Below are 25,501 nucleotides of genomic sequence, written 5' to 3'. Positions count from 1 at the left end.
AGGGGGATTTCCTGGGCACACGGCTGCACTTGCAGGAGGCTGTAAGCAGTCTACTGAGGGGAGGACAGAATGAACAAGTTAGGGCAGGTAGGCACCTGGGACCCAGGACAGTAAAGGGCCGTGAATGACATGGTTGGTGATGTGGAGACCAAATGCAAAAGAAACATAGATGAAATTAAATTTCCTTATAAGTTGTAGCCCATGGACAAGTACTTGAGACAGGCTGAGTGTGACCTCCCTCCAGGAATGCCACATTAGAGGAAAAAACCTTAGCTTGACAATAGCCAGGTGTTCAGGATCCTGTAAGTCGTCTTTAACATAAGAAAATCCTTCTGGAAATTTCCTCTGACTCTACTCCTCCCAACTTAAAAGTATATAATCATTCACTCCTTACAACCCCAGGGCAGCTCTTTCAGCCCATGGCTCCTGTTCCTGTGCTTTAATAAAACTACCTTTTTTTGCACCAAAAACGTCTCAAAAGAATTGCTTCTTGACTGTTGGCTCTCGAGCCCACATCAAATCACATCAGCTGGGATTCCATTCTGTCGGGGTCAGAGAACCACAGAAGTCCTCCGCAGGGAAGTGACCCCATCAGGCTTCTCACTTTGGGAAAGATCTGCCTTTCCCACAGAGGCTTCGTACGGGTGCGAACACCGCCACTTTGCCTCCTGGACCTGGTGTGCTCACAGCCACGTGCAGTTCGCAGCATTTGGATGTAGAAGAGGAACAGATATGCCCTGCTGCCTCTGCTGGGTCAGACAGCCCTCCGTGCCCAAACTGGACAGACCCTGCCCCCCTCTTCTAGCCTGAGGGCCACATCCTTACATGCTCAGGACCTTGGGTTGTTGAGTGGAGTGATAAAAAAGAACCGCCTGCGCGCCCCGGCCTCTCCTTCGGCGACAGGGCGAATCACACTTTGGCGCCGTGCTCTGAACACAATGAACTTTACTTACTTTTTGTGTATTTATCTTGCATCCTGCCTGATTTGGGTGTGGGCGTGGGATGTGTCGCGTTGTTAGGTGCATCTTTAATTTTACATGTCTTAACTCATTTAATCTTCATAATAATCGGAAAAGGTAGCTACTGTTATGAGCTCCATTTTGCAGATGAGGAGACTGAGGCACTGAAAGATTAAATTCCTTGCCCAAGGTCACTTGGCTAGTAAGTGGTCCGCAACGAGATCCATATCAGAATAGTCCACCCCCTAAGAGTCTGTACTCTTTACTACTACGCTGTGTTGCCAAAGCAGGCCGAGACCGAGGCTGGATTATACTTGGTTCCACCATTTGCGCCAGTGGTGCTGGGACTGACATTTCTCCTAGGCAGGGTTTCAGATTATAGGATGAGAGCCCATTGGAGTTTAAAGGTCCCATTGATACCCCCTTTTTTTTTTTTTTACATACTGGAAAGTTACAGGCCAGGAAAGGAAGGATGACCAGGGGTCACATAGCAAGGCCATACAGAATTTAGGCCAGGGCTTACACCTTGTCTACTGCTCTGCCACTGTTCCCCACTCCCCTTGTGATGCTGTCACTCTCTACCTGCATATTTATGGCTTCTAGATGGGACTTGGTGGGTGCTTAAAGTTTCTGCGGCGTAGATACTTCTTCAAAGCATGAAGCTCAGAAATTGCAATTTCCCTGCCCATTGTGACTTTGGAGACTCATCTTGGGCACCATCTTCCCAGGAAGCCACTCCTCTTCGGCTTACAGTGGCTGGGGGAGAAGGGACTTGCTTTTCTCCTCTAGGCTGGCTGAGCTTCCTGCCCTTGGTGCCCCTAGAACTTGGGGATCACCTCCCTCCCTCACACACAGTGGCTCTCTGAGGACATGGCTTTCATCCATGAGGGAAAAAAAAGCAAAGCAAAGCATCGTAACTATTTCCTACCTGTGGGACTTCATTCCTATTAGTTCTCTTTCCTCATCCTTACGATGGAGATTATGCTACTCTCACCCCCAGAGTTGTGTGTGTTAAATGAAATAACCCTGGCACACAGTATCTGGTCCACTGGAAGGCAGGTCATAGGTTTGGAAAATGGATGAATAATAGGCAGCTGTGGTTCCTTTTTTGGAAGTCTGGTGAGAGCACAGCCTTGGCTCACCCTCCTCTGTGCTAATAGGACATTTAGCATAGCAGGGAGTGCCCCTGCAGTGGACACAGCCCAGTGGATGGTGGCAGAGTTAATACCAGCACCAGCTGATGTGGTAGAGAGGCTGTAGGTCACCAGGTGGTGCTCGTGCCTGCCCCGTGAGGGCACTTCTTTGGGCTTTTCTGCCATTTCCTGGGCCTGATGCCTGAGGATTGAAGTGTTCACCTTGGTTTTCCAGCTGTAGGTAGGGTCAGAGTGCCAGCTGCCTAGGCTAGAGCTCAGGAGTTGACCTCTTTCTCACCCCATTACTCTCTGAAGCCTATCCCTTTCTTCTACACTCTTTTTTTTTTTCAGAAAGATTTTTTTTTTTTTTAATGTTTGATTTACTTTGAGAGAGAGAGAGACAGCGTGAGCAGGGGAGGGTCAGAGAGAGAGGGAGACACAGAATCTGAAACAGGCTCCAGGCTCTGAACTGGCAGTCAGCACAGAGCCTGACGCGGGGCCCGAACCCACGAACCGCGAGATCATGACCCAAGCGAAAGTCGGACGCTCAACCGACTAAGCCACCCAGGCGCCCCTCTTCTACACTCTTAATATGTCTGCATCTACTCACTTTTCTCCACGTGCTCTGCGAGGTTCATGGTCAGGACCACCCGCCGCCCTTGCCCAGACTGCTGCCGCCTGTGCCTGACTGGCCTAGATTGCTCCCTAGGCAGCCTGCGTGACTCCTCTACAATGAAACTCTGGTCACCTCACTCCCCTGATACAAAGTCTGCAAACAAGTCCCATTGCGATGAAAAGGAAACCAAACTTCTCACAATGATGCAGAAGGTCCCAGGCCTAGCCTATCTTTTTTCCTCCCCCACCTGCCTTCCTCTTCTGCTTTCAGGCTTCCTCCTGTAGCTCTTCCTTGAGCCTCTGCATTTTCTCAAGCACCATGCCTTTTCTTGTCTCTTCCTTCTTCACCTGCTGTTCCCTTGGCCAGGAAATCTTCGTTTCCAAAACCACAGCCTTTACCCTTTGCCTGGCTAATTTCAGCTCATCCTGGAAGTCTTGGCTTCACTTCTGTGAAGCCTTTCTGCTCCTCAAACTGGGTAGAGACACACCTCTCTGGCATCCTGTGGCAGCCTGTGTCTCTCAGTGCCCAGCCCGATGCCTGGTGTTGAGCGGGTGTTCAAATATTTGCTGACTGAATGTGAATTATGCACAAACACAAAATATAGCAGAAATTGAATCAGACATCTAAGGATTGCCTGTGGGGCTAAGGGGAGACTTGACCTGCTTTTTTATCGGGGAGGAAATATTTGAACAACCTGAAGGAAATCCAATAACACTGCCTCGTTACGTTTTTTTTTCCCTAAGAGCTGTCAGCAAGATTGCTTTGGAGTTAAGTCCTTTAATTAAAATACCCTGGACGAAAGCCTTGGAAGTGAAATGAGGGCAGCCACTGAGCAGGGCTGGGGAATAATGGCAAGGCTCAGATTTTCTCAGCGTGGTGGCCTGCTGGGGAAACAAAATGGGCCCCTTTCAGCTGGAGCTTCAGCTGGCGGGCAGCTCACCTTAGCAGCCTGGATGAACATGACGGTGGTCTGGTTCCACGCCTCATGCCTGTCAGCCCCAGATCGCATCAGAGTCTGTAAATGATGCACTGAGTCCTTTACGAGCCTGAGGGCCAAAGAAAAAAAGGTTCAACTTCCTGAGTGGGAAAGAGACTGATGGAGTTTGGTCTCCGGCTGCCTGGGGTCCCTCAGAAGTAGAAATACAGTAATTCCTGTGTATTGACCATTTGTGTTGCAAGGCTAGATGCTACATATTATGTCTTTAACCCTTAAAAAAAATTTTTTTAAATGTTTATTTTGAGAGAGAGCGGGCTTGAGCAGGGGAGGGGGCAAAGAAAGGGAGAGAGAGAGAATCCTGAACAGGCTCCAACTCATGAATCATGAGATCATGACCTGAGCCTGAGCTGAAACCAAGAGTCCAGAGTCAGACGCTGAACCAACTGAGCCACCCACGTGCCCCTCTCTTTAAGCCTTTTAAGGGTAGGCATTTCCAATTTACAGTGGGGAAAACTGAGTCCCATATTGGTTAACTAACTGGTTCAGGGTCACATAGCTAGTGAGGGGTGGAGCTGTCTTAAGCTCTGAGCTGTAAAGCCTTAGGGCTCTAAGCCAGGCACTGACCCTCCTTTCGAATGCAGACACCATCCTGATACCAGTGACTGCTGTGGCTGAGCAAGGACAATGGTTTACCTGTAAAGGCTAGTGAGCCTTCTCAGTCACCCAGCCTGTTACAGGTTCTAACTAAGGGACCTTAAAAGGCAAGAAAAGAAAAAAAAAATCAAACAAACCCTTGTCCTCCAAATTACTAAATTGGTCATTTGCCATTTACTTAACCTTTATCCTTTTATTTTCTATTCCCTACCTATGTATTCATGACCCTTGGAATTTGAATGCAAAGCAAACTGTTTATTAAGCAATATTTATTCTTGTCAGGGAATAGATAAGCAGATGTCACATTGAGTTCGAAGCAAGAATCAGTATAATGGCATTTTAATTACCCTGAGCAGCCTTATTTTGCACTCCCCACCTCCCCCAACTAAAATGTTAGATCTGTGAGGCCTGGGCTTTTTTTGACTGGTTTACGGATAGATCTGTAGTGCCTAGAATAGTGCCTGGCACATTGTAGGCACATAATATTTGTGGAATAAATAAATGAATGTCCAGAGTTGCTCATGATCTTGAAACAATTATTAACCATCCCTGGAACCACAGGTTGGGATATAAGACCTCTATGGATACTGATGTTTACTTTACTGATGGGGTGCTTACAAATGGGCACATTCGTTGGATTACAAATCGCAACCTAAAAATATAAGAACCTAAAGATATAAAAAGCTCCTTGCACTGGTCAGAAGGGTGATGTCCTTCTACTATCTCAACTAGGATAGGGAAGTGATGGTGGCTGCTGGATGTGACTTCCCCTTCTCTGCCCACAGTGGCAGGAACTGAGAGGACTGAGGTTGGGGAAGGAGGTGCTTTTTAGAGGAGTATGCATGAGTGCTCACCCAGCCCATCCCAAAGGCCCTAGTGTAGGAAGGAGCCCGTCCCCAGGTGGAATGGCCAATTTCTTGCTCACCTGGCTGCCACATGTGCCCAGGCCATGGTGTAGAGTTTTGGGTGGAGGAAGTCAGCTGCTTTCTGGGCTGGGCACCTGGCCAGGTCAGGTGCAGTCAGGTATGCAACAGACTGAGGGAGAGATCTCTGCGATGTGGAGTCTGGGGATGCTTGAGCTTGCAGGTAGTTTTTCTCCAGAAACCTGGGGGTGGGGGTGGGAGTGGGAGCCGGTGAGCAGCAGGGAGCCCTGTGGGATATAGCCCAGTGCCCCTGTCTCCCCAAAACATGCACTCTTACTCTCCCTATGGGAGACCCAGGACCATGCAGGCTCTCGCCTGGTCTCTCCTGATGGTTATCCTCACTCCAAAGCTCCCACTCCCCGGCTGTGAGGCCCTCAGGGCCGTGCACCCTGAGGTTGTGGTTTCTTCCACAGTGAAAGGAGGCTGGAGCTGCAGAGCTGCGAAGACAGATTCTGAACCGAAACCCTTCTGGTATCTGAGCAAACAGAATCTGTTCTTCTGGTTAGGATCGTGTGATTTGGGGATTTATGCTGATTTGTACAGTGACAGCAGAGATTAAATTTTCTTACTTGAGAAAGGATAGGTGTAAGAATGCTAACACAAGTGGGAAAGTTACAGGTGGCTCTTGGCTTCTTTCCTATGATGATCCAGTGCTTATAGGCTCTGGCCTCAGCCAATCCTGGATTCCCAGGCAGCTCTGCTGAGACCTCTGCGATGCTTGTAGAAGTTACTTCACCTCCCTTGGCCTCAGTTTCTGCATCTCTAGATGGGGATAATAATACTCATCTGATAGAAGGTTTGTGAAAACAGAAAATATTTGTAATGCTTATATAATGTGGAGCACAGAATGTCTAATACATGGTACTGTATCCCTCTTATAATTTGAACCACCCCCTATAATACTACATATTACAGATTTTTTCAAGAATATTATATAGCCTATTTGCTAGCAAGCCCTTTCCCCTTGCATGGGGAAATCTTCCCTGTTGAGTCACCCGAGGATAGATGAATGTGATGAATGTGAAAGGCCTGGTCAGCCGGAGCCCCCACAGACAGAAGAGAATGAACAGAAACTGTCAGTTGCTGGGCACGGATCCCGGCTCCCTTCCTGCCTCTCCGGTGGGAGCCTCTGCAGCAGGCCCTGCACTGAGCCTGAGGACAGTTGGTGGGCAAGGCCCCAGGAGCTCTGGCTCACAGAGAAGAAACACTCGGATGGTGTTGAGTGGAGGGTCAGGGCAGGCATCTAAGCAGCACCCCTTGGGATGAGCCACTTACAGCAGCAGGCCCAGCAGGCTGGGCCAGAGTTTTTTGGGGGGTGAGGGGGAGAGGGAAGTGAGCGTTCATGAAGCCATTGCTTGGAAAGAGGAAACTTGGCCAGCTGGGGAAGGGAGGTGGGGGGAGTGGGTATGGGGGCAGTGTGGTTTTCCCACGAGCAGTGGGGAGCCACTGAAGAATGTGAAGCAAGGGAGAGCTGCGCCCTTCTCCAGCCTCCCTAAAGCTCTGGCTGGACCGGTGACAGGCTGCATGGGTTGGGTGGTGTCCACATGGCCATTCCGGGTGCCCGTTCCCGCCATGGACATCGGCCGCTGCTTCAACCCATGAAGGCGCCTACCTGGCCAGCTGCAGGTAGAGCACGGTGTTGTCACCCTCGTAGGTGCAGGCGGCTGCCCCTCTGGTGACCAGTGAGGGCAGGCCGCTCAGCTTCGAGTAGCCGTGGCCGCCGCAGGCTTTGCGGCATAGCTCAGTCCCCGAGTTGCACAAGTCCGACACCATGGCCTTGATTCCTGCGCTCAGCGCATGGAGCTGTGAGAACAGGGGGGGCAGGGCGAGTAAGGGGACCCTCCAGTGACAGCCATGCTTACCGCTCCTACAACCTGCTGTGTGTCCATGACAGCCCTGTGACGTAAGATCATTTCCTCAGCTCTCAACTTTATGAATGAGAAGGCTGAGACTCAGAGATGTTATGAGACTTGCCTGAGATCATACAATGAGGCAATGTAGCTGGGGTAAAAACAAAGGAAAACCTTCCAGGCCAGTGTCTCCAGGATCCCTGGAAGAGGGTGCTTCCCAGATTGGGTTCACCGTCCTCCAGGAGTTACAGATTTTGCTGGTCAAGTGGAGTTTTTGGAGAGCTGTCCTGTGAGGGTGGAGGTCCACCACCAGCCCACTGGCCTGAGGCTGCCAGGCTGCAGAACTGGTTTGAGCTTTTGGTTCTTGAAAGCCTTTCCCTATCTTTCAGATGTTTAAGTCCTTGGGAAGAAGGTTATGTTACTTAACCTCTCTGTGCTTCACTTTCCTAATCTGTAAAATGGGAATATAAAATGGTGCCTGGTCTACAACTGAGGATTAATGAAGCTATGCTTGTGAAGCCCAGGGTCTGGCGAACTGAATCTTACAGTATATGTAAGTCCATAGTCCTTTATCTGAGACCCTTGGGACTGGATGTGTTCTGGAGTCAATGTTTTTTTTGTATTTTAGAAAGCTAAAGCAAGGCATTGAAGGTAGATTATATATAATACCCAGAAGAGTCTGGGGCAGCCTTAGTCTGGGGCAATTCATTGATATTTCTGCTGTAAAATGTATATATATCCAGTGGGATAAATCAGATCAATTCAGGTCAAAGTGTGCCACCAAACATGTTCTCAATGACTATGATTTTGGGGGGCTTTTTAGGTTTCAAATAAACATCAGGTACTGTGCTCCTGTGTTGTATGTATTATGTGTGATTATTCCCTCTAACATTTTTGGAGCTTTTTGGAGGCCAGATGTAGGTGGATTTATATGTTGAGGTACAGTTTGCCCTGGGTGCCCTGGGGTGTTGGAAGGCTTGGGGGAGAGAGTAGAAAGAGCCTATGCAACAGGGCTGAGGCTGCATCCCAGTGACGAGAACAATTTCAGCCATGCTCCCAGCTCCTGCACCCCACTCCCCACCCCCAGCAGACAGCAGGTACCTCAGGCAGGAGGCTGAAGTCTCTGTTCAGAATGGCATTATAGGAGCTGTGGAAGAATTCCAGGAGGTTGCTTGCCAGGAAATGGAATGCATAGGCTGTGGCCAGCTGAGGACAGAGTTTCTGCTGCTGTGTCTGGTAGTCCAAGATTTTTGCCTCTGAGTCACTGAGGGGAAGAAAAGCAGAAGGTTTAGAAGATTGCTGCATGCCACCTCCCCACTTCCCATGTCCCCAGTGCCATAAAAGACTTAAAGACTGATAGCTTTTTCTAACTCACTGCAAAACCTGACCTGGCCTGGCATGAAGTTAGTAATGATCTTAAAATTCTATCTAACATGAATATCCACACAGTTCTCTGCAGAAATATTGACACGTTTGCTTACGGGTGCCGCCCCTTATGGGGGAAGTTTACAAAATTACAGCATGTGCACCATATTATCCTGATAAAATCTGGAAGCTTCTGAATTCCAACACACTTAGTCCCAAGGATTTTAAGTGAGGGGTTGTAGTCTTGTACCCCTGATGATTTGGAACTTGACCTTTCAAAGTCCAGGCACACATAGTATGTGCTAGGAGGTACATCAGGCCTAATTAGTAACTCCGAGGATGTGAACTTGGGTCTGATGGAATCCCAAGGTAGGAACTGTATCTGCCTCATCTGTTGCTGTGTCCTCAGTGCCCGAGACTGTATCCAGCATGAAGGGGCCTGGAGTAACTATTTGTGGATTAAAAGAAAGCATGAATGTAGGAGCCTCCCATTGCTGTTGGGGAGAAACCCAGGTCAGCAACCCCTCACTTAGACACGTGCTATTATAACCATTCTTGGAACACTTCTGCCACCCAGAAAACTGAAGTCCGGATGGGACATCGACAGCAGCAGCTTTCCCTGACACCCCTGTCCTCCAGAGAAGACTCTCTGCTCCCAGGAATCTGGAGCCCAGGCCAGTGCGGGGACCCTGGGTTTGCTAGAGGAAAGGTTCCTGGGCTATGGGCCTGGATGCTCTGTTGCTTTTTACTCTCAGCACTGCCCTGAAAGATTGCTCTTGTCACCCCGTGTTCTAGGTGAGGAAGTTGAGGGACAAAGGTGGGGTGACTAGCAGAAGCTCCCACAGCTGGCAAGTGGCCTAGCCATGGTCCACCCGGGTCTGCCTGGCATCAGCCCACAGTCCATTTTGCATTAGACTCCTGGATCCTTCAGCCCATGGCAGGAAACATCGCCAGGTTCTTGGACTGGAAGTTCTCTCCTCTTCACATCACAGGTGAAAATCTGAGGCCCAGAGAGGGCAAAGGATTTTCCCGGGGTCACTTGGCAGAGTTGGGACAAGAACTGGCAGGTGGAAGCCCATCCCCAGCACCACTACCTCCCTGCCCATGCTGGCACCGGGGCACCGTATGCTCAGCTCCATGTTGCCATGTCCTGGGTGCATGTCCCCATTATTTTCTGCTTGCAGCAAAATACCGTTTACAGGCAGTCCTGTATTTTCATTTGCTGAATCTGGCAAGCATGTGTGGATTTCCACAGGCATGCATATGCATGGTTACGCATACGCATGCTGAAAAACAGAGTAGTCGGCTATTCGGTCCCATAGGGCAGAGGGAGTATTAGCCGGACACAGCCACATACAACAAAATGGATCCAGACTTGGACATACCACAGGATGCTGACAGTCTCAGCCAGACAGAACTGACTTCAGTCATTTACCGTCTGGCGTGACAATTGGGCTTTTCCCAATCACCCACATCCTGACAGAACAAACTCAGGAGCCACCGTCACCAGCAGTTTGGCAAGCGGCTGACCCAGGCACACTCAGCTGGTCATAGCCGGGTAGGACTCAGTTGGACTTGGACAGACGGACTGATCTGACAGTATAAGGCCCAAGACAAATCACACAGAAACCGCATGGGGCCAGACACTGACAGACACAGGATGGGCAGCTGATCAGCCAGGGAGCCAGGGGTCAGAAGGAGCCAGATAGAGACTGTCAGACATGGCCAGATGGGCTGGGTCTGGGCAGACGTTGTGTGTGTGTTGCGGGGGTGATGTGTATTTCCAGCACCCCACTCTGGCAGCCGGGTGGCATCAGGGGATATAGTTCTGTCTGTAGTGGTCAGCCGGTGGGTGCCTCTTGCCTGGGCCGGAGGTGGGACTGGCGACGGATGACTGAGTAGCGAATGGCAATGACACAGGCCTTCTTCAGGTTGAGTGTTATCTCGCCCCAGATCAGAGACACTCGAGTTATCACCATGGAAAGGTAGTTGATCTGCAATTTTCCTTGCTTGAGGTAGGTGCCATCTGGCAAGACCTGGTGGGCCAAAGGCAGGTGCTGAGTCTGAGCCAAGACTCCCCAGCCTGTCCTATACCCGCAACTATGGGCTTCATGCCCTGCAGGCACCACAGTCCTCAAACTGCTCACCCGGGACAGATGGCCGACTGCCAGCTGCGCTGATTGCTAAACACACCTGTGCTGTTTGCAAAACAGCCACTGCCCTAAGTGCCTCGGTTCACGCTCTTCTCCTTGGACACCTAGGACCTTCCCCAAATGCACAGGTCAGTGTAATGCCTGGCCAGATGGGGACATCCAGAGCTTCCTCCAGCACTCGGCTGGTGTCTGGTCCGTGACGGGTTGTGTCCAGGCCTCAGTGCAGATAAATATGCGTTTCACCCTCAGCTCTTCCCTCTTCTCAGATTGCTTTGCCACCCTACCCCATGATTGCTCTACCTCCCCATTTACCCATGATAACTCTGAGGCTCAGGTAGGCCAAGTGACTTGCCCAAGATCACACAGCTTCTAAACTGGGTTTTTACACAGATCAGTGGGACACAAGAGCGTCTCTGAGGTGGGAGCTCTCCAAACTCTGCCCTATGGGGGAGGACCCAGAGACAGCAGCAGTCTGCAGGGGCCACCATCCCCTCTCCAGGCAGCGTAAGCTTGCAGCCTCCCCAGGACCCCCACCTGTGCAAAGCGACTCAGCATGTTCTCTCTGGGGATCCGCACATGGTCCAGCTGCAAGAAGCCATTGTCTATATGGTCAAAGCCCATCTTGGGCCCGATGTCTCCAACAGTGATTCCTAGAAGGAGATGGAGATGGGAACGTCTATCAGCCAAGTACTTTCTGTGTGGGGGGTACCACACACACGTGCCAGTTCCTCTGAGCCTCATGGCAGCCTGTGACATTGGCTTATTACACCAGTTTTGCAGGGGACCACGCTGAGGTCAGATTGCGTGCTGAAGCTTACTTAAGTTCACCCAGCCCATTAGCATGAGGTCTGTCCAACCGGACTCCTCCCTGCCGAAGGGAGACATGTCCTAGTTTCTCCCATGTCCCCCAGGGCCTCAGGACAAGGAGGCCTGTCCTGGCAGGGGTCCTGGGGAGTCACGTGGGCTTACCTGGCAGTGGGGTGTGGTCCTGGAGGCTCCGGATGGGCACAATAAAGGAGTGCATCCCCTGCCGGGCTCCTGAGCAGATCAGCTGGGCCTGGACCAAGGCATGGGTGGCTGACCGTCCCACTGAGGGTAGAGATGAGAGGCCAAGCATGATCTCTGGTGTAGAAGGCCCTGGTGTACAGAGCAGGTGGGCCGACTCTCCCCATCGGGAGCCTGGGTGTAGGTCTAGTCTGTATTGGGTTGAGAGGACCAGTGCGGTGGTGTGGGGCGGGGCAGGGCACTCTATGAGGCCAGGATGGGGTTTGTCTGATCCTCCTTCAGATGACGTGGCTCAGAGGAGGATGCACAAGGGGCCTGAAGGGTAAGGGATATTTTCCAGGGGTGGGGGGCACACAGGCCAGGGAGGGCAGGGCAGAGGGAGCAGTGGGTTCAGAAGCATGAGGGCTGGCTTGGCTTGGTGGGGCCAGGCAGAGGAGGAGGTAGCATCCAGGGTAGCAAAGCAATGCTTTTTCGGGATACCTCTTGACTCACACGACCTTGGCTCATCCTTGGAAGTGACTGGAACAGTCCAGAGAACTTTAATGGGATTGCCTGGCTCTAGAATGCACTGGGTTGGAGGGCTTTATGGACAGCCATTTGCTGGCTGGAGGCTCAGGCGTTCTAACTGTCAGGTTTGTGGAGCCATCACCCTGCAGTACATAGGCACGGGGTAGGGAGGCCCGAGGAGGCTGCTGGAGACCTTGAGGGGTGCAAAGCTCTCATACCCTCTAGGTGCTCTCAAAGGCAAAGCTGAAAAAAGGCTATGGATTTTAATGAACACAGCCTAAATGGAACAATCTGGGAAGGTTTGGCATCTTTAAAAGATCAGTTCTACTACAGTCTTCTGGCTGAAGTTTGTGCCTTTGAGTCATTTTCTTTGGAATCTGGGAGATAGGGTCTATATGTCAGAGCTGCAGGGGTGTGCATGGCGGGATCCACAGTGAGAAAACTGGTCCCTTATCACAGGGAAAGGTGTGCATTGCTGCCCTCCCCCAGCCCAGCTGATGGGCCCCTTTGGGGCCTCAAAAAGTTCCCCTGATCCCAGAGAGGGGGAACTTCCCCCAAAGAGCCAAACAAATCTAGCAGTTTTGCAAAAGGCACTGTGGAATGAGCAAGCTTTTTGTTTTTTTCTGTCCTCAAAAATCTATAAATGAATCTATCATCCACCTAATAATAATGAATACAGATAATCGCTATTTCTCAAAATCTAGGTGGTGCCGGCCCCTGTGCTGGTGCTTTCCAGCTCTTGCAGGGCAGGTATGATGAGCCTCATTTTCCAGGTCAGGAAACTGAGGCTCAGAGAGGAGAGTGATGTGATCAAGGTCATTGGCCTGGAGGGGGCAGAACTGGGATTTCAACCCAGCCCGATTGCAAAGGCTGGTTTCCTTTTTTCTGTGTTTCTGACAGCAGTCATCCATTCCCTCCCTCTCCTCTCTCATTGTGTTCTCCTGTAGCTCCCTTATTTCTTGGACTTCTCTTTCTTTTTAAAAAAAATTTTTTTTAATGTTTTTTATTTATTTCTAGGAGAGAGAGAGAGAGACAGCGTGAGGAGGGGAGGGTCAGAGAGAGAGGGAGTGACAGACTCTGAAACAGCCTCCAGGCTCTGAGCTGGCAGTCAGCACAGAGCCCGATGCGGGGCTCGAACCCACGAAATGTGAGATCATGACCTAAAGCGAAAGTCGGACGTTTAACCGACTAAGCCACCCAGGCTCGGACTTCTCTTTCTGTCTCAATCTTTCTCTCTCTCTGCTCATCTCTCGCCTCTCTGTCTCTTTGTGCTTAGTTGTATTCCTCGTATTGTGTTTTCTCCCCCTTGTAAGCATTCATCAAATGGGTCTGGAAGTGCTACAGGTATGCCCTCAGAGGTGTCACATCTGGGGTAGAGGGCTTTGGTGGAACCCCCTCTCTGGAAATCAGAGCTTCAGGGAAGCATGGTGCGGTCGCCACCTGGTGGCCACCGGGGGCAGTGTGCGCCGGTGACCTGATCCTTCCTGGGTGTCCGGAGCAGCAACCGGTAGGGATGTTTTTCTCACTGTGTGATCAAATGGAAGCCTAATCATTAACTTAGGCGACGAGAGGACCTGGGGTTGTGGAGAGTGCCTGGGACTAGGCTGTGTGTCTGTGATGTGTGTGCGCGCGTATGGCGCATGTCTGTGTGGGGACAGCGTGCTTGTGAGAGAGGCCTTGGCCCTCAGCCCCCACAAGTTGAGTCGGTTTCCTCAGCTACTTCAAAGTTCCCTTGGAGGCTTCTCAGCTGCTCACTGATGAAATTATTCACATCCCACCTGTTTAAAGTGAGACCCTGCAGTTCAAGAAAGTGAATTGATTTGCTCAAGGTCACCAGCCTAGACCAGGGCATCAATTGGAGGTCCATTGGAATCAGAGCCATTGCCATTCTGCTGTCCAACTTTGTTCTTCTCCGGGACAGATGGGGCAGGGGGGCGGTGGATACTCACGGTCCCCAGGCCACCATTTGGTGGCAGTCATCGTGGGGCTGTGTACCACAAACTCCTGAGTGGCTGCATCATAGGTGGCTTCAGTCTCCAGGCCCTGAAGATATGTCCCTTGGAATCAAGAGGGGAGTTAGACATGAGGCCGGGTAGGACTCTCACCTGGGGAGCAGTGTCCTGGTAGGGTTGGGAATGCCAGGCACCAGCCCAGTCTGGAGTGGGGGGGCTCCCAGCCGTACCCTCGGGCATTCCTCCTCTTCCACCCATGGGCTGTGAGGGGGACACATGGCCAGCCCATGCCAAGGGATGGTCGCTGACATTTCTAGAAGGAACGACTTGCCCCACCTCTAGCTCATGCAACCTGTTTGTGTAAAGTAGAAAAAGGTACCCCCTCCTTCAAGACCCTTGCCTGCCACCTGCTGGGATGTTTTCATAGGAAATATGTACAGTGTCTGACCACTGAGCTGTGAATGGGCTCTCTGGAATTGTGCACAACCTGAACACGGCGTCAGAAGCCCTGGCTCACCGTGGCCCAGTTCTGTCTGGGCATATGTTGTGACGATCTGGAACTTGTTGCAGAGTGGGGCCCATTTGGCAATCTGCTCCTCTGAGCCCAGGCTCGTGAGGGCTTTCAGGAAGATGCTCTGTAAACCTAAGGCCACTTCTCCAGAAAGGGCTCTGTTGGGGAGAGATGCGGTGGTTGAGTAGTGCCTTGGAGACAGGGACCCCGGTACCGTCAGCCTGGCAGGGTGTAGGAGGGAAGGGCCTTCTGCCATCCTGCTTTCCCAACAACCACCACCTCTAAAGTTGGGGAAAATCTCTCATGGGGTTAAGGGTTTCCAGGTTATCCCAGGTAAATTCCTCTCTGGTGGGGCTGCCCTAGGAGTGTATACCTGTAAGCGTAATATAATTCAGGACTGTCTTCTGACCAGCCCAGGCGCTTTGCTATTATCTGGATGTGGAATTTCCTCTGAACGGCGACCTCATAACATTCATTCTGGGTCATGAAATAAGTATCCTTCAGGCTGAATTTTGGGTCACTGTGGATGATGTTCTCTTCCAGAGACAAAGAACAGAGGGCTTAGAGATCTGGGTGAGGTTCCTGGCACCTTCACATCTTCCCACCCTCCTGCCTCATGCACGTGGAAAGGAAGTCAGACATTCCTTTCATTTGACAGATACAATGACCAAGCACCCGAGGAGGGAAAGTGACTTGCCTCAGATTACGAGGCTCTGCAGTGGCAGAATAAGGACCAGCACCCAGGTCTTCTGCTGCCCAGGACTCTTCTATCCTTCAGGCGGGCTCAGGGAATATGAACATGTTTAAGGTGTCTTTAGAGCCCAAAGGAATGAATCTCTAACAGTGGGATTTTTGAGAGCAAAATTTGTTATTTGAAGATGGGACTGCTAGCAAAGGACTCTTCTTCCAGGAGAAACATGTGGGCACAAAGCAGATGCTCTATCCCCAGCCTCCTCTTACCAACTTTCCTCCGGAGTGCAGTGTTCTCAGCTCCTCTGTCAAGGATGTTGGTGAGCCGTTCCACGTTGAAGGACTGTCTGTACCTCTCACACTCTATGTCGGGGTGCACTTGCCTGCTCCAGGTATCCCCCAGGGACACTCGGTGCATTGGGCTGCTCATCCTAGCTGGGACCTGCCTGGTGCCTGAGGAGAGATACTTCTGGCCTCGCTGCTCTGAGCCGTGGTGGTTCAGCCTTGGTGCTAAGAACACATGTGGGAGGAAGTGTCCAGAGCTTAGTGTCCGTCAGGGGCTGCTTGGTGTAGGAAAGTTCCCCCCTTAAATATTTGAGCACCACAGTGCCCCACACTCTTCTCTGTGGGCACTTGGTTGGCATCGCATGCAGTGATTGCTCAGTAAATGGTAGTTCGGTACCTGTTTGTCGAGATTTGGGTGGGATCTGACCACAGAGCTCATGCTCTGTCCACTGCAAGATGTGTTACAAGAGTCGCCTTGGGGAATTCTCACAAAAAGTCAGTTAAGTTTACACATGTAAAAAATATTTTGGTGAGCTCCAGTGTGTGGCCTCTAGCCACACAGCGGGCGGTGGCTAAGAGTTGGATAGGCTCTAACCACGAAACACATGCTCTGTCCGTGCTATGGCCCTGCCAAGGGGGCTCACAGTAGGGAGGGACCTGTGGTCCCCTAAGTCCTGGGCTCGTTTGGCCCATTTCTGTGAGCCGTGGGTACCGGGGAGTTTGAGGAGAGGAAGCTTGCTTCTGGCCTGGGAAGAGTTCCCAGGGGACCCCTGTGCACCCCCCACAGCCAGGATGAACCTCTATTCTTCGTGGCAAACCCTCAGACTCTCAGCAGCTCCTCTTACCCCACTGCAGGGCAACCACCAGCTGTGGTCCATTCCGCTTCTGAGGTCTCTCAGGTCCATTTGTGCCATCCCCATGTCTATCTCCCCGGCCGCCATCATCTCCCGCCTGGCCTCAGTGTCTTGACTCTCTGTTCTCCTGGCTGCCAGGCTGAGCTCCCAAACTGCCCGTGTGTTGTGTCCCTGCCCTGCTTGGAATTTGGCCCTTGGTGTCCACTGTTTGTGGAAGAGGGTCTGTGCTCCCTGTACCCGCCCTTTGTCCTGTTTCAGCCTGCTCCCGCGCCCGGTGCGGCCTTCTCCCCCTCTCCTCCGGCCCTATGCCTCTGCTATTTCCCCCGGTGTTCTTTTTGTTTTTTTTTAAAGGACTTTTTCTTTTTCTTTCTTTTTTCATTTTTTTTAAATTTATTTAAAAAAAATTTTTTTAANGCCCCCCCTTTTTTTTTATGTTTTTCTTTTTCTTTCTTTTTTTAAAAATAATTTTTAATGTTTATTTATTTTTGAGAGAGAGGTTGACAGAGTGTGAGCAGAAGAGGGGCAGAGAAAGAGGGAGATAAAGAATTTGAATCAAGCTCCAGGCTCTGAGCTGTCAGCACAGAGCCTGATGGGGGCCTCAAACTCACGAACTGGAACTGAACCTTGAGATCATGACCTGAGCCAAAGTTGGTGGCTTACGCGGACTGAGCCACCCAGGCGCCCTAGCCCTGGTGTTCCTGATGAGACCCAGCCTTCAGGGACACTTCCNTCAGGGAGTGCCTAGGTGACCACTGGATCCCACGAGCTCAGCTCTCATGTGGCCTGCTGTAACTCGAACTGCTCTTTCCTGTAGGCAGCCACTATTTTGATTCCCTTTCTTCTTCACCACAACCCTACAGATAAGCTATAAGTTTTTACCATTTTACAGAGAGGTCAGGAAGGAAAGGAAGGAGACTCTGCAAGGTCACCCAGCACATACAGCAAGTGAGATTCGAATGCAGCCTTCCAAATCAACACTCCACTAGTCAGGGTCACGGGGGTGACCCAGTAGNGCCCCCCGCTCCCCCCCCCGCCCTGGACCCCTGCAAGGCTGCCTCGCTGGTCTCCTGTCTTCCTGCTCCACACCCTAACAGCTGCTGTCTCTTTGCTGTGCTTGGACACCGCGGCCTCCCCAAACCCAGCCTCTGCCAGGCTGTGTCCTCTGCCTGAAACACTCTTCTTCTAGAACACTCTTTCCACAGATGTCCTCTTGATTCCCTCATTATATCCTTCGAGTCTTGGCTCAATATCACCTTCTCAGTGGGCTCCATCTGACTGCCCTCTTTAAAATCCCAAGCCTCCTCTCCCTGCTCTACTTTTTCTCATAACATACAAGCTCATTTGCTCACTTATGTTCTTGTTCTAGGACCCTATGTTCTAGGGTCAACTCCAAGGGGGCAGGGGCCATTTCCCTAATAGCACAGGGCCTGGCCCACAGGCAGGGTCTAGGAAATAGGGGTTGAAATGAAAGAAAGCAGTGCTCAGAGTCATTAGGAGCATGGGAAGGGTCGTTACTCAGGGGGTCTAGTACTCCCGGGGAACTGCCAGTCCCTCCCCTGTCCCTCTGCCTGACTCACCTGTGTTCTGTGTCTGTCCTGTAGGCCTGGCCTGGACTCTCTCACTGCAGGCCTAGGTTTTCTGCGGTGGCCCAGCCCCTGTCTCCTCCCCTATGGTGAGCTGGAGTAGGAAATACTGAAGGCAGCACTTGGCAGGCTGCCTGTGCTCAGTTGCTGAGCTCAAGTTTCTCCCCTGCACCTCTGTCTTCCTCAAGTGGGTTTGAGNGGGCGTTCTCCATCGAGTATCAGCCACTGAGCCTCATCTCTGTCTTTCTCTCTCTACCTGTCTGGCCCTGTGTGCCAGAGCCATCCCAGGAACATGCGTACCCTTGCACTCCACGCAAGGAAACACCACCACCCTCCCCTGGAGTCCAGAGGCCTGGGTTCAAATCCTGGAGATGTGACTCTGGGTTACTTCACCTCTCTGAGCTTCCCTTCCCTTGTCTATAATTCACAAGGTATAAAGGAAAGAAAGCTCTTGGTAAACTGTGAAGCACCAAGGATTTGTAACTTGAGACTATTACTACTTCCTTGGTTTCCCAGGAGAGAATTTCTTAATTTCCAGGAGTGACATTTAATGGTGGAATTTCTGACTCGCTGGCAATCTGCTGGTGAGATATCCATCGGCGGGCATGTGAGCGCTTGGGTTCTACCAGAAGCACTGAGTCGATTTATTCCCCAGACATCCTTTTTAAGTGCTCACAGTTGATCTAAGCACTGGAAGACAGCAGGCAGCAAAAACAAAAGAAAACAAACCTGTACCCACCCCCTGACCTTGTGGAAGCATCCAGGCTGCGACTGAGGGGCTGTTGGGGACACAGTAATCACAATAGGAATGAGCAGGAAAACCTCCATGGGACACACACCATCACTTCTAATGAATTTCTAACTTTTTTTTAACTTAAAACTGTCCTGCTCTCTCTTCCTCCTCCTGCTGTTTCCCAGGCCTCTTCCGGAGACGCTACCTGTCCGGCTCCTCTCACCACCCTGTTCCCAGACCTGCTTTCTCAGCTCCAAGTTTTGGGCCTTTGTCGTATCATATATATATGATCAATCTGTGTCCCCAGCTCATGGCACAGAGCCTCCCAAAACCCTTGCAGTCTCCCGAGTGATAAGGACTATCTTTTGTACCTATGGCCGGGGGTCCATAGGTAGCTTCAGGATGGGGCCTGGTTGCTAGAACGAGCAAATCTTAACATTACAGCCTTGGGATTTTTAGTCCTCCCCAGCACACCCTCCCCACCCGACCTCCAGGGAGGGGAGAGAGGCTGCAGATTGAGCCCATAGCCAGTGGCCAATGATTTAATCAATCACGCCTGTGTGATGAAACCTTGGTAAAAACCCCTAAACAACAGGGTCTGGGGACAGTTGGTGACCATGGAGGTGTTGAGAGGTGGCCCAGGAAGTCCGTGCTGCCTCCTCTCCAAACCCTTGTCCCCTGCATCCCTTCCCAGTAGGCTCTGCCCGAGTTGTATCCTTTATAACCAACCAATAAATATAAGTAAAGTCCTCCTCTGAGTTCTGTGAATCATTCTAGCAAATTACTGAACTTGTGGGATGACTTGTGGGAACGCCTGAATTTATAGGCAGCAGGTCCGAAGAACAGGGAGCCCGTGGGCTTAGCACTTGTTGTCTAAAGTGGGGGCAGTATTGTGGGACTGACCCTTAAACCTGTGGGGTCTACACTAACCCCAGGAGTTGGTGTCAGAATTGAACTGAATTGTTGAACACACAATTGGTGTTGGAGAATTGGTTGTTGGTATAGAAAAACCACACACTGGTGTTACCACCACACACTTGGTACACCCACTACCATGGTAGGTATTTTGTCTTTAGCTGTTGGTTTTTGTGTAAATCATGAATGAAAGCAAGCACTGTGTTGTTCTTGCCCACCAATACAGTCCCAGCCCCAGGGACCCAGACCAGGATCTGGCCCAGGGTAGGTGTTCAGCAAATATCTGGTAGATGAATGAATAAACAAAAGTTCACAGAAGCCATCCAGATTCTCTACCTTAAGGGCACGGCCAAACTTAGTGAAGGACTTTGGAGGTTTGGCATTTACTTTTTTAAAGGTGGAAGTCTCTGTGTGTGCACGCATGTGTGTGTACGTGCGTGTGTGACCACCCTAGTTGTACACACTTGTATACCTTGACATGAGACCCAGCCCTCCAATCTCAAAGCTGGGGATTCTGCTGGGACTACTTGTACCAAAAAGCTGTGTTCCCAGCTGGGTTTCCAAGGTGATCCTGGTCTTTCTGCAGCCTTTCCTGATCTTAACAGGAAAGTCAGCTCAAGTTGTTAATATCCAAGGAGCGTACAAGGCTTCCACAGGTGGTCCTTCTATGAAAGGGTTGCTCTGCAAGGCGAATGATTTTTCTCGTTCTCTACGTTTCTGCTCTAGAATTCAGCTTGTCTGATGCTTAGCGTTAGGATTCATACACCTCTGACCATCATTCCCTGAACAAATATTTTTGGAGCTTTGGCCAGGTGCCTGTGAGTGGGATGGGATGTTTACAGGTTCCCTCACCTCCACTGCATAGACAGCCCTGGAAATGTCTTTCTTCATTTTGCAGAAGTGGAAAGAAGCCCAGAGATGTGTTATCATTTGACCAGGTTTGCGCAAGAAGTATAATGCAGAACTGGAATTTTGACCAGGTTTTCTGGCTCTTTATATTTGCACAAGGTTGAGAAAGAAGTCAGGAGACCTGAGCACCTGTCCTGGCAGGACTCCAGAGGTGCGGTGACTCTGGACAGGTGCCCTCTACTCCTGGATCTGTGGCCTCCCCATCTGTGGTGTGCTCTCTGAGGGGCCTCAGACCTCCCCACTATGTCCTCAAAGTGGTGTCAAGCTTGTGTCTTGAGGAAGAGACAGGCCCCGAGCTTTGAGATGTGACTCAGCACATCTGGACCCGGGATTCCCCGTTGCTGTCAGCAGTGGCCTTACACATGACGTGGCTCCAGGGAAAGTGGCCCTGACCCTACTATTTGGAGGGGAAAGTTCTGGGTCCCAAACTGACCTCTGCCAAGGACTTGTGCCGGCTCTTTGTTTTTTTTTCTTTAATGTTTATATTTGAGAGACAGGAGGGATAGAAAGAGGGAGAGAGAGAATCTCAAGCAAACTTTGCGCCGACGTAAACAGTGAGATTATGACCCGAAATCAATGTTTGGAAACTTAACTGACTGAAACACCCAGGTGCCCCTGGGCTGCCTCTTCTCCTGGACAGTTACTTAATTTTTCTTGGCCATAGTTTCCACATCTTGATTGTTTTGATTGAACTTGATGTTCTTTTAATATTTGACAAAGTCCATGTTTAAATGGTTTCTTTATCAGCCTTGGAGCTGACCCTACTCTAAATGTTTTGGTTGTGACTATTTTATTTTATTTTTTAAAGTTTGTTTCTTCTTTTTTTAAAAATTTTTTTCCTCTTTAAAAATTTTTTTTAATGTTTTATTTATTTCTGAGAGAGAGAGAGAGAGAGAGAGAGACAGCATCAGCAGGGGAGGGTCAGAAAGAGAGGGGGATACAGATTCTGAAACAGGACCCAGGCTCTGAGCTAGCTGTCAGCACAGAGCCCGACATGGGGCTCGAACCCACCAACCATGAGATCATGATGCGAGCTGAAGTCAGACGCCCAACTGACTGAGCCACCAAGGCGCCCCTAAAGTTTATTGCTTTATTTTGAGAGAAGGAGAGCGCACAGCAAGCTGGAGAGGGGCAGAGAGAGATGGGGCCAGAATCCCAAGCAGGCTGTGTGCTGTCAGCAGGGAGGAGCCCAGCTTGGGGCTTGAAGCAGTGCTCCAGGCAGGGCTTGAACTCATAAAATGTGAGATCATTACCTGAGCTGAACTCAAGAGTCTGGTGCTTAACCAACTAGGCCACCCAGGGGCCCCAGGATGTGATTATTTTAATCTGTTGCACCAAACTATTCGATTCTCTAGCTAAAAGATTTTAGTTTGAAAAATTTCAAGCCCATATAAAAGTAGAGAGAACAATATAATGAATCCATATGTACCTAACACCCAGATTTAACAATTATCATCTCATCTTTCCCTATTCTTTGTGTTGTAATGTTTTATTTTGAAATAACTTTAGGGGTGCCTGGGTGGCTCATTTGGTTAAGCGTCCAACTCTTGATTTCAGTTTGGGTCATGATCTCACAGTTCGTGAGTTTGAACCCTGCATCAGGCTCTGCACTGATAGCGTGGAGCCTGCTTAGGATTCTCTCTGTTCCTTCTCTCTCTGCCCCTACCCCTCTTGCACTCTCTCTCCAAATAAGTAAACTTAAAATCTTTTTTAAAAAAGAAATAACTTTAGAGTTTCAGAAAGTTGCAAAAAAATAGTAGTTTCCATATAACTTCCCCTCAGCCTCCTTAACCATACATAATGTCCTCGTGGGGCCCAATAAATTAACACTGATCCAATAGTATTAACTAATCTTCAAATTTTATTTGAGTATGTTGGAGGGCCCCCAAGATCAATCTCAAGTTAAATGCTTTGCAAGGACTCTCAGAACTCAGAAAANGCACTGAGTGTTATGTGGAAACTAATTTGACAATAAGCTATTAAAAAAAAAAAAAGAACTCAGAAAAGCTGTTATACTCATGGTCATGGCTTAGTGCAGCAAAATGATACAGATTAAAATCAGCAAAGGAAAAATAATAATACAGGGTAGAATCCAGGAGGGACCAGACATGAGGTCCCAGCTGTCCTCTCCCGGTGGTGTTGTAGGGACAGTGTTTAATTCTCCCTGCATGACAGCAGACAAGAAAGACTGATAACCAGGGAAGCTCATCCCAGACTTGATGTCCATGGTTATGTAACATCAGTCACAGAGACATGGGATGCTGGTTACTCAGTCACTTAGCTACTTAGTACCTCAGTTTCTTAGCACCTAGCCCTCCAGAGGTCAAACTGACACAGAGTGTCATAGTCCCATTGGCATGTTTTAGTGTAAACTGCCTGGCAGGCCCAAGGCCCGGGTAGGCAGGCACACTCTGTTCAGAGAGGCTATTCCAAGAGCTTAGAGCTTATCTTGCAGGGGCTGTGAAGGGCCAGTCCCTTCTTTGGCGTGCAGGCTTTGAAATCCTGCTGAGTTAGCCATTTACTGCACATTGAGTTTTGCCACTTTTCCCACTAATGTCCTTTTTCTGGTTCAGGATCCAGTCCAGGATCTGTCATTGCCTTTAATTGTCCTATCTTCTCCAACTGGTACAGCTTCTCAATCTTTGTCCTCTATGACCTTGACATTTGATGTGTACTGGTCAGGTCTTTTCTTAGAATGTCCTTCAATTTGGACTGGGATGCGAGAAGGTCTGGGGTGACACCTCCCCAAAAAGGAGGGGACTGGGAGAAGGCGAGGGCACTTGGGGTGGCCAGCCCCAAGGGAGGGGTGAGTGCTAGACACACTGAGGCACTAAGAGAAATAAATGAGTGAAAACATGACTTGAAGCTCGGTGACAGATATGATGAGGTAAACTAGCAGGGAAATGGAAGATGAAAATGAGTACTGGCCACGTGCCTGTGCTTGTCAAACTTTTTTTTTTAAATGTATATATTTATTTGTTTATTCATTCATTCATTTAGTAATCTCTGCACTCAATGTGGGGCTCGAACTCATGACCCCAAGATAAAGAGTCACATGCTCTACCAACTGAGCCAGCCAGGTGCCCCTCCAAACATTTTATATCTGTTAACCCAGTCTTGTCAATTACCCATGAGGCTGGCACTGTTGGGACCCTCATTTAACAGACAAGAAAGTCAAAGATGTTAAATAACTTGTCCAAAGTCACCAATCTGGCAAGTGGCAGAGCTGGATCTCCCACCCGCCAATTTGAAGTCTGACTTTGTAGCCTGGACTCTTAACCAGCCACCTGTTAAGATATCCTTAAAGGGGAGAGTGAGCGGGAGGAAGAAGAAACTTCCATCCTTTGAAATGAGCCAGGCCCTGGGCAAGGTGCTTTGTGTCTGGTCTCTCACATTTCAGGACCTGCCAGGTATATGGCTCAATGCATGTTGCTCTCTTTCCTGCTCCTTCACTGAACTCCTTGGGCCAAGGGCAGGCATGGGAACCCCTGTATCCCACTGGCCACTGTCTCTTCTCCGAGCTGTGAGTGGGATATGCCCGCATTTTTGTCCCTGGGGCCCTGTCTGCCAGATTGCTGCAGGCTGTCAGGGGAGGAGAAGGAGGCAGGCCGCAGGGCCTCAGCATGCTCACAGAATGTTTCTAGCGACATATGGGAAAACTTGAACGTGGGTGCTTTGCAAAACATCCTCTGCAGCCTCCACCAGCAAGTGCTGCCGGGATAAATGTGCAGGCTCCGGTCAGGCAGACGCGGGTTCACACCTTGCTTCTACCACCTGCTGATTGTGCAGCTTTGGGAAGTGGCTTTGCCTCTCTAAACTGTGGGATTCTTCACCTGTATGATGGAGGTAATAGCCCAGTCCCTGGCACAGACACTGAATATTCAAGCGTAGGTATCATTACTTATGTCACAGATCTGGAAAGAGTCATCCAGCAAGTTGTCCAGGCTTGTGACAAGTAGGGATTGTTGGAGCTGGGGCTTGAAGACAGGTCTGGGCACAGAACTCACCCTTACACGGCAAGCCTGAGCCCATCCTCAGAGGGGGAACCCCAGCTCACTTAGCTGTTGCCAGACAGCCCAGGGGACTTGTCAGAGTCATTCACTGGGAAATCCTGCTCATCTCTCTATGAATTCTTTTTTTTAATGTTTTTATTTATTTTTGAGACAGAGAGAAACAGAGTTTGAGTGGGGCATGGGCAGAGAGAGAAGGAGGCACAGAATCCAAAGCAGGCTCCAGGCTCTGAGCTGTCAGCGCAGAGCCTGACGTGGGGCTCGTACCCACGAACTGTGAGATCATGACCTGAGCTGAAGTCAAGAGGTGGTCACTTAACCCAATGAGCCACCCAGGTGCCCCAGCATTCACAACTCTTTGAATACCTGGGTTGGTACTGGTAAAGGTAGGCGTAATCAGACAGGGTCCTGTCCCCATGGAGCTTAGAATTAATATAACCTCAAGTGTGGTGAGGCTGCCCACAGAAAGCGCCTGGGTTCCAAGCGCTCCCCTGGAGTACCTACTGCAGAATCAGGGAAGGAGGGTCCCTTCACCTCCTGAAGTCTTCTGTCTGTCTTTCAGGTTGTGTATTTAGCCCTGGTCTGCCATTGAAGAGGGCTCTCTCCAAACCCAGACCGAGACTTGTGCTCTAGTGGGCGTGAGAGAGGGTGGCCTCCAGTGAGAATGGGTTTGCTGCTCTCGCTCTCCGTTTAGGGCAGGGTCTGGTGACAGAGCTACTGCAGCAGCCCTTTCCTTCTCCGGGGTTCCCAGGACTGGGTGATGACCTGATCCCTGCCTTCAGGGATGATCTAACTCTCTGGACACCCAGAGAGGGGTGTGTCCAGGCCACAAAGCTCCGGTGTTGCTCTTTTAGGTGCTAATGCCAGTAAGGCCCAAGAGTGCTGGCAAAAGCCTCAGAGGCCAAAGGAAAGCTTCTGGACCAAACCGACACCTCTGGGTCAGGGTCAGAACTGTGG

General features: G+C 50.3%; 1 protein-coding gene across 3 annotated transcripts in view; it reads right to left on the bottom strand.

The window, feature by feature from the left end:
* Positions 1 to 17,985, bottom strand: part of ACOX2 (acyl-CoA oxidase 2) — a 30,057-nt gene extending 12,072 nt beyond the window's left edge. The window contains exons 1-12 of one of the 3 annotated variants that reach the window (XM_077776756.1): positions 17,972 to 17,985; positions 15,526 to 15,708; positions 14,939 to 15,101; positions 14,572 to 14,723; positions 14,052 to 14,159; positions 11,560 to 11,679; positions 11,125 to 11,240; positions 10,301 to 10,473; positions 8,174 to 8,336; positions 6,835 to 7,025; positions 5,225 to 5,404; positions 3,649 to 3,754 (exon numbers count right to left, since the gene is read on the bottom strand). In XM_077776756.1, coding sequence (XP_077632882.1) covers positions 3,649 to 3,754; positions 5,225 to 5,404; positions 6,835 to 7,025; positions 8,174 to 8,336; positions 10,301 to 10,473; positions 11,125 to 11,240; positions 11,560 to 11,679; positions 14,052 to 14,159; positions 14,572 to 14,723; positions 14,939 to 15,101; positions 15,526 to 15,685 — 1,632 coding nt within the window. In that variant the 5' untranslated portion in view covers positions 15,686 to 15,708; positions 17,972 to 17,985. The other 2 variants (XM_077776757.1, XM_077776759.1) reach the window with 2 other exon arrangements.
* Positions 17,986 to 25,501: the final 7,516 nt, after the last annotated feature.

The sequence above is a fragment of the Crocuta crocuta genome, unplaced genomic scaffold (assembly GCF_008692635.1).
Source record: "Crocuta crocuta isolate KB4526 unplaced genomic scaffold, BGI_CrCroc_1.0 scaffold87, whole genome shotgun sequence".
Lineage (NCBI taxonomy): Eukaryota > Metazoa > Chordata > Mammalia > Carnivora > Hyaenidae > Crocuta > Crocuta crocuta.
Note: the sequence above shows the minus strand (reverse complement) of the source record. Positions and strands in the feature narration are given on the sequence as shown.